The 16093-nt window shown below is 48.5% G+C and overlaps 1 protein-coding gene and 1 pseudogene across 2 annotated transcripts in view; one reads left to right on the top strand and one right to left on the bottom strand.

Annotated features, from left to right (window-relative positions):
• CACNA1B (calcium voltage-gated channel subunit alpha1 B) overlaps positions 1 to 16093 on the bottom strand; it is a gene marked incomplete at both ends in the record, with an annotated part of 192014 nt that overhangs the window by 37203 nt on the left and 138718 nt on the right. Inside the window, 4 exons of the mRNA XM_080708432.1 lie at positions 4116 to 4260; positions 6027 to 6118; positions 7201 to 7266; positions 7644 to 7760. Coding sequence (XP_080564558.1) covers positions 4116 to 4260; positions 6027 to 6118; positions 7201 to 7266; positions 7644 to 7760 — 420 coding nt within the window. The remainder of the gene's footprint in view (positions 1 to 4115; positions 4261 to 6026; positions 6119 to 7200; positions 7267 to 7643; positions 7761 to 16093) is intronic.
• Positions 156 to 1509, top strand: LOC308272357 (ornithine decarboxylase-like; annotated as a pseudogene). The gene has a single exon. The product of its transcript is annotated as an ornithine decarboxylase-like (transcript).

A 16093-nucleotide genomic window follows, 5' to 3' on the forward strand; every position in this document is an offset into this window, starting at 1 on the left:
CATGGGGCTGGCCACGGCACCTGAGCACTGTGAAAACATTTCCACTGCTTATCCGAAGACACAGGATCTGGAATTCCTAGAGAATTGCCTTTGTGAGAACTGGAAATAATTATTTTAAGTTCCATTTCCGTTTTCCATAAGCACATCAAGAAACCATGAACAACGTTAATAATGAAGAGTTTGACTGCCACTTGCTCAATAAAAGCTTTACTGCTAAGGACACCTTGGACAAAAAAATTAGTGAAGTATGACCTGATCATAAGGATGCCTTTCATGCAGAAGATCTTGGAGAGATTCTAAAGAAACATCTAAGATGGTTACAAGCTCTTCCTCGTGTCACCCCCTTTTATGCAGTCAAATGTAACGAGAGCAGAGCCATAGTGAAGACCGTAGCTGCCATTGGGACAGGATTTGACTGTGCTAGCAAGACTGAAATACAGTTGGTGCAGAGTCTCAGAGTATCCCAGAGAGGATTATCTATGCAAATCCTTACAAAAAAGTGTCTCAAATTAAATATGCTGCCAGTAGTAGAGTCCAAATGATGATGTTTGACAGTGAAGTTGAATTGATAAAAGTTGCCAGAGTGCATCCAAAGGCAAGATTGATTTTGTGGATTGCCATTCATGATTCCAAAGCAGTATTTCGGCTCAGTGTTAAATTTGGTGCCACACTCAAAACCAGCAGACTTCTTCTGGAATGGGCAAAGGACCTAAACAGTGATGTCATTGGTGTCAGCTTTCATGCGGGGAGTGGCTGCACCAACCTGAGACCTTCGTGCAGGTGTCTCTGATGCCTGCTACATCTTTAACATGGGAGCAGAGATTGGTTTCAGCATGTATCTGCTTGATATTGGTGGTGGTTTTCCTGGATCTGAGGATGTGACGCTTAAATCTGAAGAAAACACCAGTGTCATCAACCCAGCACTGGACAAGTAATTTCCATCATAATGGAGCCAGGCAGATACTATGTTGCTTCAGCTTTCACACTTGTAAATAATATCATCGCAAAAAAAAATTATCTTGAAGGGGCAGACAGGTTCTGATGTAGACAAAGCTAACAGACCTGTGTGTATTATGTGAATAAGGGATCCTTTAATTGCCTCCTTCATGATCATGAAGCCCCTGCTGCAGAAGAGACCAAAGCCAGGTGAGAAGTATCACTCACCCAGCATCTGGGACCAGCCTGTGACGGCCTCGACAGGGTCGTAGAGCGCTGTGCCTGCCCCAGTGCTCGTGGACGGTTGGATGCTTTTTGAGAACATGGCGCATACACTGTTGCTGCTGCTTCTACTTTCAATGGATTCCAGAGGCTGACCGCCTATTATGCAACGTCAGAACCAACATGGCAACTAAGCAGCAGATCCAGAACCATGGCTTCTCGCTCGAAGTGGAGGAGCAGGACGATGGCACTCGGCCTGGGTCTTGTCCTCAGGAAAGCAGGATGAGGCATCACCCACAGCATGTGCATCCACTAATACCAATGTGCAGATACCATTCCTGCAGCTGTTAACTGCAAATTTAGCTTGAAGTAAGGGATTTGGGAGACCATTAACTTACTTACTGCTAGTTTTGAAATATCTTTGTAAGAGTAGGATTGGCACAGAGGCAGAAATATGGAAAACTAGAAGTTGGAAGTCACACTTATTTGTGTTCCTATGAAAACTATTTGAATATTTATTTTATATGGATTTTTAATTACCTTTCTTTCTTTTTTCTTTTTTTTTTTTTTTTTTGGTGGTACTGGGGTTCCTGGAAGCCCTTCTACCTCCGGGCTACACTCCCAGACCTATTTTATATTTTTGAAACAGGGTCTCTTACACCAGCGCAGCTGGCTTTGAACCTGCATGATCCTCCTGTCTCCGACTCCCAAGAGTGGGGATTACAAGTGTGCACCACCACGCCCGGCTTAATTACTTTTCAAATATGCTACTAAAGCGTGCCTCTCAGCTGCTGAGAAAGCATTTGTAGCTTGTACAGTGGCAGAATGGGTCAAAATCTTAGTGTTGTGACTGTTTTGAAAATAAAGTATCTTGAAATAAAAGTAAATAAATAAATATTATTATTTAACTATCACAGTAAGTATGAAGTGGTATCTCATTGTGGTATTGATATGAATTTCCACAATGACCAAAGATAGTTGACTATCTTTTCATGCAATTGTTGGCCATTTGTATATTTTCTTTAGAGGAATGACTGTTCTGATCCTTTGCCCATTTTTAAATTTACTTGTCTTTCTGTTGTTGAGCTTTAATATCTATAGGTTACCTATAATATCTAATATTAACCCCTAATCAGACACATGATTTGCAAATATTTCCTCCCATTCTGTAGATCTTATTTCTACATATTTAATAATGTTTAAAGGTTTTAATTTTGACAAAGTATAAATAAAAATTTTGCTCATGATTTTGATGTCAAATCTAAGAACATACTGCCAATTTTAAGGTCTTGAAGATTTACCTTCTAAACAGTCTTCTAATACTTTTAGCTCTTCTATTTCAGTGTTTGATACATTGAGTTGATTTTATATATGAAATGAGGTGGGGGTTCAACTCCATTCTTTTATATGTGGATAGCTAGCCTGCTCATTTCCAATGACCGCCAGCCCCAGTGCCATCACCACTTCCAGCCTTGCTATCTGTATCCCACGCTCTAAACCATACGGCCCAACACCTGCATAGGAGCTTCCAATTTAGTGCCCTGACCTCACCTCTCTCCAGATCTCGTCCCCTTTGTCCCTCACTTTGGCCACACCCAGCACTATACCCTTCTTTCCTCCTTATGCTTGTCTCAGGAAATTCAAATCTGGATAACTCACTTTTCTACCCATGACTCTGAGGAGTGAGTATGGCCAGAGAAAAGCACACGATTCCGGCTGCCCTCACTGGATAACTCCCACCACAGATCTGAGTGCGTCCTCAGCACTGCCTGCTGCTGGCGAGAGCTCTTTTCTGGCTGCGCTGTTCACTTCTTGTCATCATGCAAACCAGCTGCAAGGAGTCCTTGCTCTCACCATGCTGATGGAATAATCTTGCCTGGGTCCGTGGCCTCAGCCTCCACTCTTAGCCATCACTGCTCCTCACCTCCACCCAGCACTCTGTGGGGTGGGTCACTTCCTCCTCTGGAGGTCCTTGGGTGCTGCTCTCTCCTAGCTCTCCATCTTCCTCACTAACTGATCCTTCTCAAATTCTGGATCCAGAACCTATGGTTGTTCATGCTTCCCAGCTGCAAGGGACAACCCCTTACCCCACTGCCTGGGAAACTCGAGTGTAGCTTTCTTTTCTTTTTTCAATCAGGTCAACTCTACATTTAAAATTCAGCTCAGACCTCCTGAATTCCCTCACTCCCTTCTTGAGGCCACAGACATCCCTGCTTGCCTCCCTGCACACGCTGCAGCCCTTTCTCATACTCTATAGAGAAGCCAAGCTGCAAAAATTAAGCATGTGAATCCCTATTCCAAGCCTGGCGTGGTGACGCACACTTGTAATCCCAGTACTTGGGAGGCTGAGATGGGAGGATTGCAGGTTCACAGCCAGCCTCAGCTACTTAGTGAGGCTCTCTGCAACTTAGTGTTTCTAAATAAAAAATAAAATAGGGCTGGGGGTGTGGCTCGGAGGTAAAAGGCCCCTGGGTTCAATATCTAGTAACACACACACACACACACACACACACACACACACACACACACACAAATAAATAATTTCTGTTCCAAAGCTTCTGGAAATGCCCACAGACATGGAATAGGATTCATACTCCTGAGATTTACACTTCACACCTCTCCCACCTAATCCCACTACTGTCCCCAACTGGTCACCCCAGGCATGCTGGTTGGGTACTGCTTCTTCACACTCCACATTCATAGCCACAGTGTATACCTTCCTGGACGTTGGACACTAAGGGGCAGTTAGCCCTGTAAACATAGATCCACCGTGGAAGTCAAAGCAGGACCCTAGGCGCTCATTTCCACGTGTGTCCTCTCAGGTTAATGAGGTTGTTGGCTTTGTGGGAACAAAGGCTTTCTCCATAGCACCAGCTTATGATGTGGCACGGGCCCAAGTCAGGGACCAACAGGAGATTGGAGCCCTGCTACGGACTGAGACAGTGGCCAGGACTTACCAGGAAGGAGCAAAGGAAGATGAAGGACACGAAGTAAAAGTAGGCGAAGTCACTGCCACACTCGCTGGCATTCGCATACGGGTCGCAGGCACGGTTGCTAAGACAAGACAGCATGATTTCGTGCCAGGCCTCCCCTGTGGCACTCCTGAGGAGAGCAGAGCTGTAAGCCCACATGGGAAGGCCCAGAGGAAAATCTCTAGTAACACCCCGAGCCCTGGCCAGCCAGGAATCCAGGGAGCCAAGCCCTCAGGAGTGTGGCCAAATTGCCCCTCTTCTGGGTTCCTGTACATGGGCAAGGCCTGGGTAATAGACAGCTGTTTCTCCAATAGAACCCCCTGGCATTAGGTTTCCAAAATGACCATTCATTGAGGAAGCGTTCTTTACTAAAAGTAATTTGCTGCACTGTGTCCACACCCTGGTGAACAGTCCTCTGTAGACACAACATAGCCCAGCAGACTCCTCATCCCCCAAACACAGGCCATCCCTTGCTCTTCATTCTAAGAACTAGCAACTCTGCCTTCTCAGGTGCTCAGGCCAAAGAAAATGCAACATCCTTGCCTCTTCCCTTGGCACTGCACCATCGATTCACCTGCCTTTAGGACAGTCAGCTCTATCCTCATCCTTGACCCAAGCAGCACAGACCTCCCTGAGCCAGCTGAGGGCTCCTAGCTGATCCCACTGCCAGCCCCACAGCCCACGGGCACCTCTCCCCTCACACCTCCTCATCACAGAGGCCAAGTCCAAAGTGGTTCTCAGCCCCAGAGGGCCTGTAGCCTGCTCTTCCCTCCTTGTTCCTCTGTCCTTCCTCAGCTCACTCATGCACTAGCCACTGCTCCTCAAATTCCCTTAGAACACCTCACCCTGAGCCACCTGGGGACTCCTCCAGGACAAACAGCTAGTGCCGAAGCTCTGCGGTGGGTCAGGGTCTGGCATCTGTGTGTGGCCAGAAATCTTGGCAAACCCAGGCCTAAAACTAGGCTGACTTCATATGTTTGCCTCAGATCTTTGTGACATGAGGCATAATATTAATGAATGAAGAAAGCTGTAGCCCAGCCGGGTGTGGTGGCCACACTTGTAATCCCCGCACTTGGGAGGTTGAGACAGGAGGATAGTGCAAGTTCGAAGCCAGCCTCAACTGGCTTAAGAGACCCTGTTTCCAAATAAAATATAAAATAGGTCTGGGAGTGTAGCCCGGAGGTAGAAGGCCCCTGGTTTCCATCCCCAGTACCACCAAAAAAAAAAAAGAAAAGAAAAAAAATGTAGCCCAAATAAACAACATGATTTGGGGAGTATAACCCTGAGGATGCCCGCTTGTCTTATGCAAAGAAACAGGAGTCGGAAAACATTCCCCAGGCAGCTAAGCAGCTCTGGGTCTGAGCTCTCCCTCCTCCCAGGGAACTGCCATAAGCATTGCAGTACCTCTGTGGGCAGGGGGTACATGGGGGCAGCCCCCCCCAAGCCTGGCCATCTAGCAGCCCGATGCACAAAGGAACAGAAGCGGTGAAAGCTCAGGAAGGAGCTGCAAGGCAGGGCCTGGTGTCAACACCCGTACTATAAATACCAACAGAGTGCTCTTCCTCCGCCCCAAGGACTCAGGTGCAAAAGTCAGGAGGCAGACAGACACATTCACTCATACCGCCTCCCCTAAGACCAGGACAGTCGATGCACAGTCCACAGAAAGTAAAATGTTCCCGGGGCAGCGGCTGGCACTGATCTCACTCCTCAGCACACCTCTGCCAAGGATGTGTCAGAGAGCGAGAACTGGAAAGATTCACTGAGGAAAAGCAGCATGATCCCAGGGTGGAAGGAGTAGTCCTGTGGCACCCTCCTTCCTCACTGAGCAAAGAGTAGATATACTCTTTGGTCCACTCGGGCACCCAGGTATATACGCAGGTGGTCTATAAAACACACCTGAACAGCAGCATCAAGGCTTGCAAGAATGTCCGGAAGTTGTTGTGCCGGTTGATGCTGGTATCATCGTCCAAGGCAATGTTTCCAAACACCTGAAATGAAGAATAACGATAGAGCCGCGGTAGGCAGGCCAGGCAAGAGAGGTATGCACGAGCCATGGGGGCCACAGGGGAGGTGTTTCACAGGAGTCGGTGTGTGTGTCCCCAGCATGGGCCACCTCTTGTTAACTGGACACACTTGTGTCCCATGCCAGCTCCAACTATGAGCCTTGCCTAGGTGCAGGTCTGAATGACAAGTGGAAACAAGGCCCTAGCTCTGCCGTCTGTAAGGCAGGAAGCATTTCAGGTCACTCTCATAAATAATTCCAAAGCAGGAACTATATTGGTGATAGCTCTGAGACAGCAATAGAAAAGACCTTTTGAAACTTCTGTGGAAATAGGACAATGGTTTTTTTTTATCCATTTTAATTGGCTTTTTAGAGTAAGAAATGCTAATTCTCAGCCCCACATTTAAAATCTAGCTAAAAATTTATAAACTATCACATTTCTGCAAAGATCAGTGACACAAATACTCTTGTACATCCACAGACCAAAGCAGGAAAATTGAATACAGGTTTTTTTTTGTGTGTGTGTGTGTGTGTGTGTGTGTGTGTGTGTGTGTGTGTGTGTTTTTTTTTTTTTTTTTTTTTTTTTTTTGCAGGTCTGGGAGTGGAACCCAGGGGCAAGCCTAATTTGTCAAGTGATTTGAAGGGATCCTGTTTGAGTTTTCAGGTGGAAATCCCTCAGGAGCACCTAATCCCCAGAAAAGGATCAGGAGAGCTGCCCTTTAGACTGGCTGCCAGGCCAAGAGCGAGTCCCAGCACCCTCACCCTGCTGGGGCTGAGGGATATTCAGCCCTCAAGAACACTATACACAGATCCAAGAGATGGGAGTGAGCCACGGGTACGCTGTCCCTCCAGAGGGTGATGGGAGCAGCCCAACCTCATGGTGCCTCCTGCTCTCCAGGAAACAATGTATATGAGGATTAAGTTCTTTCCGGCTCACACCAGTATCTGGCTCACAGCAAGCATTCACTAAATGTCAGTTTATCACGACAGTGGTTTAATGACATGATCCGTGCTCTTTCACCCCATGAGCAGGAGCCCCAGGCCCAGCAGGCGGCAGGCGGCACCCACCTGCATGCCGATGATGGCGTAGATGAAGAACAGCATGGCGATGAGAAGGCACACGTAGGGCAGGGCCTGCAGACACAGGTGAGTCCGCTGCAGCACACCCTTGGGCCACAGGGGCCACCGCCCACCGGGCCCCGCCAGCTCCACCCACTGCCCACCAGCTCCACCCACCGCCCACAGGGCCCCTCCACCACGTGACAGGCCCTATTTCTTCATCTATGGGGCTACAAAATCTACCTCAGAGTTTTGTGGGTATCTACAAACTAATCTATGGTCACTCCAACTGTTGTCATCGATAATAGGATAGTATATGCAGAGATGCACATGCAGTGTCTTCCAAAGGAGGGGACCACCTGGTGAGGGTCGGGGAGGCATGGCGAAGAGCAGGAAGAGAAACAGAGGCCCTGGGGAGAGTCGTCCCATCCTGGCCCTGGCCCTCGCTTTACCTTGAAGGACTGGACAAAGGTCCACAGCAGGATGCGGATGGTATAGCCCTGGCGCAGCAGTTTGATGAGCCGTGCAGCTCTGAAGAGGCGGAGGAAGCTGAGGTTGATAAAGTTGTTCTGCAGAGAAGAGGGTTGTTGTCTGACCTTTGGAAATTGCCCCCCAAATGTGCTGCTTCCACCCCACAACCTCTCCCAAGTCTCTGTGGTCCCAAAGAAAAGTGGTTAAAAAGAAATAAAAATAAAGTTACTGCTTCACAGCAACTGGCCCTCCAGAGGGTGATGGGAGCAGCCCAACCTCAGAAACCTTCCAAGAAAAAAGCTTATCATCGCAAGTCACTTCTCATGCAGCAGATCAGAGAGCCCCTACTCTGGAAGCACCCCAATAGTGAGGGACAGAGAAAGAAGCTCTCCAGAGGGGCTCTCCACTCCCAGGTGGGGCTGGAAGATCACCTGTGGGCCTCCAACAGTGACCACCTCTCACAGGACACAGCCAGGTGCTGGCAGTGACTGCCTCTCCAGCGGGAACCCATGAAGGGACCCTGCCTGGGCTTAGCGGCTGCACCCTTCCCTTCTGGGCTATGCTGCTTGCCGTGAAAGCCACCTGTTCAACCCATAGTCCACAGGTCTCTGCTCTAGAGAACCCAGGAGGCCTGGCATTGTGCTGTCATCCAAGGGCTCAAAACAAAGCACAAAGACAAACCCCAGACTCCAAAGGTTACCTGGGAGTGAGGCTTCCCAGCATCCTGAATTATTGGCAAGCCTTTTGGGAGCCTGTGGCTCTACAGAGGTGTCCGTGCATAGGTGGGGACCTGTGGAGCCAGGGCTTTATGCCTGTCTACTTAGAGGCCAGGTGTCTGCACACAGCCTGAGAGCAGCTTCCTACCACTGTGGAATTTAAATACGCAAGCAGCTCAGGCTCAGACATTTTTGTTTTGTCAGGATCAGTAGTGGAATAAAGAGAAAAGAGAACACAGGTGTTGAACGAGACAGTGTCAGCAGAAGAATGCAATGCAGAGGTGGCGGAAGCTGGGCAGCTGCCCAGGGCTGCCTGTCTCAGATGGGTGACACATCTGGTAGAGGAATGCCTCACGCTTCTGTCCAGGGATGGTGAGCAACCCACACTCAAGGGACACCTCTTCCTTGGCCACCACTTCCACTTAAGGCAGGTTTCTGTGGCTCCACCAGAGTGATGGGGTCTTGGGGCTTTTCTGCCATGGTGGGGAAGGGGAGCTGAGAGCTACCTCGAGGGGCTGGCTTTCAGGCAGGATGCTAGAGTCCCAGAGGTGAGATCAATTTTGAACAATATCCACAGGGGTCAGTGGGCACAAGGGGGATGACTATATCCAGATCAGCACAGAGGTGGGAGTAGGCCTCAGGCATGACCCTGGAGGGTACACAGCTGACCCTAAAGCTCTCAGCCAACCAGGGCCATAAAAGGAGAATCTCTGTCAATGCAATGTACAAGAATTGTCCACTGAGCACTCTGTGCCCTGAGAACACTGACTAGCCTCCTGCCCAGGAGGATAGGTGTGGTGTGGGACACTGTGTCCAGTGTCACGATGCCAGAGCTGGGGGGGGGGGGTTCCACTTTGAAGCTGCCTGCTCAGGTGGGTCTGAAGGGCCAGGGACTGTAACAACTGATGGCCTGCCCAGCTCAAAGCAATCTTGAAGGCAGCTGACACATCTTGAAGATGTGAAGAAAATAAAGGTTCTGAGGGAAAAGAGGGGTCTAGAAGACAACAGGGCAGGGAGGAGGCCTCATTAGGAGCACCAGTTCATTCAAACAACCTGGTGTGTGAGTACAAGACTCAGCCACGGTCGGTCATGCGGAGATCAGCTCCTACCCTCCTCCCAGGCTTCTCTCTTGGGGCCCTGGTGAGGACTGAGGGGAGGCTGGGGTGGACAGACAAGCAGCCCTGGAGAGCGGTGAAGATGGATGACCACAGCCACAGTGTGGTGGGCTGGGCACCACCATGCCAGTCACATGCGGGACATGGTGCAGGGAACATTAAGCACGCCACCTGCACCACGCAGTCACCTGTCCTCAGCCAAGCCCTCAGGCAGCACAATCTGCCACCTTCTCAGGGCCATGGTTTCTGCTGCACAGAAGGCGCCACCTCTGGCCAGGCCTGGCCTTGCCGCCCCTCTCTGAGTCAGAGGCACCCTGAGTGAGAGGTGATCTGACTGGAGGGACACTGATCTCACTCTTGTATTTCCTCACCTACAACCTGAAGAAGCTAGGGGCATCACTGTCGAGCGACAAGGGATAACTAAGGAAAGGAATTTGGAAGTGTGCTGAGCACTCTACAACACAAGGGACCCAGCTGACACAGCCCGTGACCAGCATCTGCAGCCAGTGCCACAGCCTCTGGCCAGTCACAGGAGAGTGAGCGCTTGTTCCTGACGGTCACCTGGCCTCACCCCAGGCCTGTGGACACCTGATGGCCACACACCGTGCTAGGGGACGAGATAATGCAGCTATAAACAATCTGCTCTCACTCTACCGGGGACTGATAGAAAAGGAAGGAAAACGTGCGTGCACACACACAGCACACGCCAGGTGCCTGTGTGTACCGGGGGGGCGGGGCAGACAGGTGGAAGGGCCACACGCCATGAGGAGACAGCACCCAGGCCTGAGCCGGCAGCCATGCAGATGACAAGTCCAGGCATTTCTCTGCCATCAAAGGGATTTCCTGGAAATTCAAGCTTTCCACTCGAGTTGTGAAACCTTGCATGACAAACATTCAGTCTCTACAACAGGAACCTCAAATATCCTCTCCTCATGTGAATTTCCATAACCACTAGTGAAGATGAGTTGCTACGAGACATACTTACTCTCTTTTCAATTTTCCTGAAGACCTGGTTGCACCTAGACTCCACGGGAGTGTGACCGTAGACATGTGCACACATCAGTGATGTGTAAAGGGGAAGCCCTGAACTCTGCTATCCTACTAAGAATCCACAGGACCCCTTCTGGATCATGGAGTCTAAATTTCCAAACCCTCCCCTGAGCCCTGAATCCCAGGCCTGGCCCCCAAGGAAGAGATGCTATGGGGACTTCACCCACCAAAGGCCACTTGGGCAAAACCAAAACTTCTGTGTGTTGACATGAGAGTGACATAGTAGAGGGGCAATAAATGTGCAACAGAAACCACAGACTCACAGGGACCAGGACCTCGTCAGACCTGCCCCCACAGGGAAATTAGCCCTGGGCACTTCGCCACTACTTGCACAGCCCAGAAAGACCACTGGCCCTCGTTAGACAAGTCCCAGATTCCAAAAGCTCCTGCGAGGCCTCTGACGCCCCTGCTGGAGCCAGAGGTTAGGAGGGTGCACGAGAGGCGGCAGGTGACTGCTCAGCGTGCGCAGCGAGGCCAGCTCACACCGAGGGGAGTAGGGGGAGCCCCGAAGGAAAGAGCAGCAAGCGGGCAGGGCACGGAGTTGTAAGAACCGTTTAAATCATGAAACCAACCGTTTCCTATATGTGATGTTGTCATGGATGGGTATTTGCATATTATTTAACAAATTGGGGTGGTTTGAGCAGCAGGTGCACAACATACAGACGGAGACATGGGTTTTCGCATTGTATGTTGGTTGGGTGGCGTGAGTCAGCAGGTAGGTTAGGGTAAATAAGAACAAAACAGAAAACAAAAGAGAAAATGAGTCATCAACACAGGCAAAAACTCAAACTCTGAGTACTTAACTAGAAAATGTTAAGGTTTGGCAACCATATTTTTCTTAAAACACGTCAAATCAAAACATATTTTGAAATCTTCACATTATGCAGACAGAGTGTCACTATTTGCATTCTTGTTCGTAATGCAAATCCAAAGATGACTCACAGACACTTATTATTTATTTTTTATTTCCAGGCAAAGAAATCAATGTCAGTTTTATGCATGCTTGGAGCCCTCTCTCTCAGGACCCTTGCTAAGACCATTGATCTCTTTTGATTTTAAGTCGGGGATCTGAACTGACACTCAAATTTTTGCCTAAGAAAAAAAAGTGCATTCACAAAGTAAACATGAAATGGCTCCAGATGAAAAGCAAACAAACGAAACACGGCCAACCCACATGACGGCTCTCCTTGCATCTCTTCTCCTCCAGGTAGAGCAGGATGGTGGCCTGAGCTCCAAAGGACATGGTGGCCTAAGGAGAGCTGAGCTCTCACACTGGGCAGTCCCTCCGCACTCCCCCAGCCCTGCCTGGCACCAAGGACAGACAGTGGCTGCCAACGAGGGCTTAAGTGAGGCCGACATGGTGACAGGCTTCCCTAGCCTCAACTCCAGCAGCTGAGGTAGAGAGCTGGGCTGTCTCAGCAGCCTGCGCTACAGGGCGCCTCTGCCTAGAACACAGCTCTGCATGCTGTGGTGCCAGCCAGTGCCCTGGCTGTACCCGTCCTCATCATACCCTCCCAGCCATCAGGCACCCGGGCCTCTCTCGGAAAAGAGCTACACACATCCAGAGTCCCACAGCTGCACCCGGGCCTCTCTCGGAAAAGAGCTACACACATCCAGAGTCCCACAGCTGTCCTCACAACTGTGAGTTCAATGTTTATATCATTTTTCTGGCTGATTAAAATTTTCTGTTTCAAGAAGTCCCGTAGGTATCAGAAACACCACCAGCCCGCTCCTCAGGACCCACACTGGGTCTAATGTTTCTGGGTACGATGCTCTGTGTGATGGGGCATGCACCTGGGAAAGGCCACAACACTCAGGAGCTGGGGAAGCAAAACAACCTTGGTTCTGTTTAAATAACAGATATTGGCTTTTGTGTTTCTAATAGTCACATCATTAACTTTTTAAACCATAAAATATATCATATAAACAAAATAAAATATACAAAATATTTTAAAGAAAAAATAGGCATGAGGGTGCATGCCCGTAATCCCAGTACTTCGGGGAGGGGGTGCTGAGACAGGAGGATCACAGGTTCAGGACAGCCTCAGCATCACAGCAAGACTTTCAGCAACCTAGCAAGATCCTGTTTCAAAACAAAGAATGAAAAGGGTTAGAGGTTAGAGGTATAGCTTGGAGGTAGAATAGTCCTGGGTCTATCCTCAGTACTGCAAAGGAAGGGACAGAGGGAAAGAAGGAGGGAGGGGAAGGAAAGGAAAGGAAAATAAACACACACATATTTGCTGCCCAGCTTAAAAAGCAAAGCATCCCCACCAATTCTTTTTTTCTTTTCTTTTCTCATTTTTTTGCTTTATTGGGGATGAAACCCAGGGGCATTCTACCTCCAAGCTACACCGCCAGCCCTGTTTTTATTTTCTGTTTTGAAACAGAATCTCACTGAATTGCAAAGGGCCTTACTAACTAGCTGAGGCTATCCTCGGACTGTGATCCTCCTGTCTCAGCCTCCCGAATGCTAGGATTACAAGTGTGCGCCACCACGCCCAGGTCTCAGCCACTTCTAATGGTGTTCCTGATGCTTTCCCTCCCTGCTCTCTGGATGTGGCAGCCACCCTGTTCTGATCAGTAATTACTTGCCCTTATAGTCTTACCACCAATTCTTAAATTGCAAGGTATACAGCTTGTTCTTAGCTTTTGCAATGGTAGCATGTGATAACTTTCCTTGACTTGTGTAAAGTTGGCTCGCACAGTGAGAAGACACTGTTTCTGAGAAGCAGTTTTTTATGTATTTGTGCCACTCTTTCCCCTATATACCCAAACAGCTGACCATCCTATTGCCATGCTTAAATGGAGTGTCGGTCATGAACTGCACATGGACACGGTGTGAGGCGCCGAGGTGGAGGTGGTGGACGCACATCATCCACTTCCTAGATACTGCAAACGTTTCCGGAGACGGTGTAAGTCAAGACCACCCCCACAGTAGTATCTGAGTTCTCATCACATCCTCGCCAACACAAGGCCTGCTTAGACTTTCCAAGTCTGACAATCCAGGAGGTGGGCAATGGCATCTCAATGTCAGTTCTGTTTACAGTTCTCTGAGAATGAGGTTGAGCATTTCTCCTCGGTTCCGTAGCACTGGTCTTTTCCATTTTGTAAAATATCCAATCATACCTTCTTCTCATTTTCCATTGGTTGTTTTTGTTTTTCTTATTGACTCACCAAGAGCTGTGCATATTCTGGACACTAACCTTTGCTGGTTGTTGGAAACCTTCCCTCTCCACCCCTGGCATGCTGGCTCCTGCCCATCTTCCCAGTGACTAAATGTTGGTATGTCCCAGGGATCAGCCACTGGTCCTTTACCCACCTAATCCAATCTAAATGGATCTAATATCTTTTTCAATACTGGGGATGGAACCCAGGGGTATTCTACCTTTGAGCTATACCCCTAGCCCTATTTTTTATTCTTTATTTTGAAACAGGGTCCCATTGAGTTGCAAAGGGCCTCACTAAGTAGTAGCTGAGGCTGTCCACAAATTGCGATCCTCCTGCCTCAGCCTCCCAAATGCTGGGATTACAAGCATGCACCACAACACCAGGCTTCTAATATCATTTTAAATGCTCATGATTTCCAACTTTATGTCACTGGCCCCGGATCTCTTCTCCAGACTTCAGGCCCATCTATCCAACTGCCTATTGGACAATTCCTCTTGGAGGTGTAACTGTAAAACCAAATGTAACACATCACAAAGCAGCAGTTGCATCCTAAACTTCCAAAACAAACCCACTCTACCCAATCTCTCTCATTTTAACTCAAGGAAACCCATTTTCCTACCTTCTCCGGCCATAAGTTTGAGGTCACGCTTACCTCGACCTTCATACCCACACCAGATTCATCTGCTACATCACTACAAGTTACAGCCAGAGTCCACAGTTCCTCACCAGTCCACCAGCCAGTGCACAGCATGGCTCCTGGCAGGAACGCTCTGCAGCACCCAAGGCCCCAGGCTTCAGTGTCTTGGGCCAGTACCCACATTAGAACTCTCTTTTCCCTGAGGGCTTTGCTATGCCAGGCCAGACGGATCAGGAGTCTAACATCCCCGCCCTTCACCAGAAACCTTCAGCTAGTGGCCGAGAGCAGTTGGTGACAAATGTCCCCAGCCCCTGCACACGATGGAGTGACTGGCATGTTTCATACTGGCTCAAGCCCTCTAGTGGCACTGTGCTCCAGCTGCCCACAGAGACCTACTGGTAACACCTTTGGTTAGCAGTCACCGTGCACGAACTCACTTCATCACCCTCCACTGTTCCTGGGACCACCTCCAAAATGAATAGCAGGCACCCAACTCATGCCATAGTCTGTTTCAGGAGAACCCAGTGAAGACAGCTCCTAACTGGTCCAGCTGCCACTGCCCTACACTCCCGACAGAGCAGCCAGCTGGATCACACCATGCCTCTTTAAAAGACCTTTCCAACTCTCTCACTCAAAATAGAAGCCAAGTTGTGCTCTGATGCACAGCCTTCCAAGCCCCTTCTTTCCGCCGTTGGCTGCTCAGCATTACCTCCAGTCTTCCCTAACATATGCAAGCACCGCACAGTCACAATGCACAGAAACTCTTGATTTGATAGGTTTTCTTCTAGTTATGGCTGATGCTTTATATATTTTGTTCCTTAAATAAGTCTTGTCTCAAGGTCTTAGAGATAATCTCCGGTATTTTCTAAGAGTTTTAAAGTTTTGCCTCTTATATTCAAGTTCCTCAACTATCTGAAATAGGCTTTTTTGGAGGAATGGTATTGTAAAGTCTGCTCCTGGCATGATAAGGCACCCTCCCATGCCACCCAGCCACATCCATTCATCCTCTTAAAGATCTCGATTGGGGCCACGCGTGGTGGCGCACACTTGTAATCCCAGTGCTTGGGAGGCTGAGACTGGAGGATCACACAGGTTCGAAGCCAGCCTCAGCTACTTAGTGAGGCTCTCAGCAACTTAGTGAGACCCTGTTTCCAAATAAAATATAAAATAGGTCTGGGAGTATAACCCAGAGGTAGAAGGCCCCTGGGTTCCATCCCCAGTACCACAAAAAAATAATAAAAAATAGGTCTGAAAGTATAGCCCAGAGGTAGAAAGCCCCTGGGTTTCATCTCCAGTACCACAAAAAAAAAAAAAAAAAAAAATCTCGATTGGGACTCTTGTTCTTTATTACACATTTTGGAAACAGCTTGTAAAATTCCAAAGCAAGTAAATAACAACAAAAACATTGCTATTCTCATGGCATTGTGCTGAATCCTCAACTCAACTGAGGGGAAAATCAATAATTCTGAAACTGACACTAATGAATTAATGCAATATGCAATTCCATCTATTTAAGTCTTCTTTAGTTCCTTTGATAAAGTTCAATAATTTTCTACATCAAGATCTCATGCACATATTTAGTTAGGCTTATCGTCTGAACTGCTGACATTGTGAAAAATGCAATTAACCAAATTCCATAATGTTTTACTTATAACCTTGCTACCCACTCTAATCAGTCTTGGATTATTCGGATTTCACCCACAGATAATGATGTCAACTGTGTCTAATAACAGTTTTGCTTATTC

The sequence above is a fragment of the Muscardinus avellanarius genome (genome assembly GCF_963383645.1).
Source record: "Muscardinus avellanarius genome assembly, chromosome: 13".
NCBI classification, from domain to species: Eukaryota; Metazoa; Chordata; class Mammalia; order Rodentia; family Gliridae; genus Muscardinus; species Muscardinus avellanarius.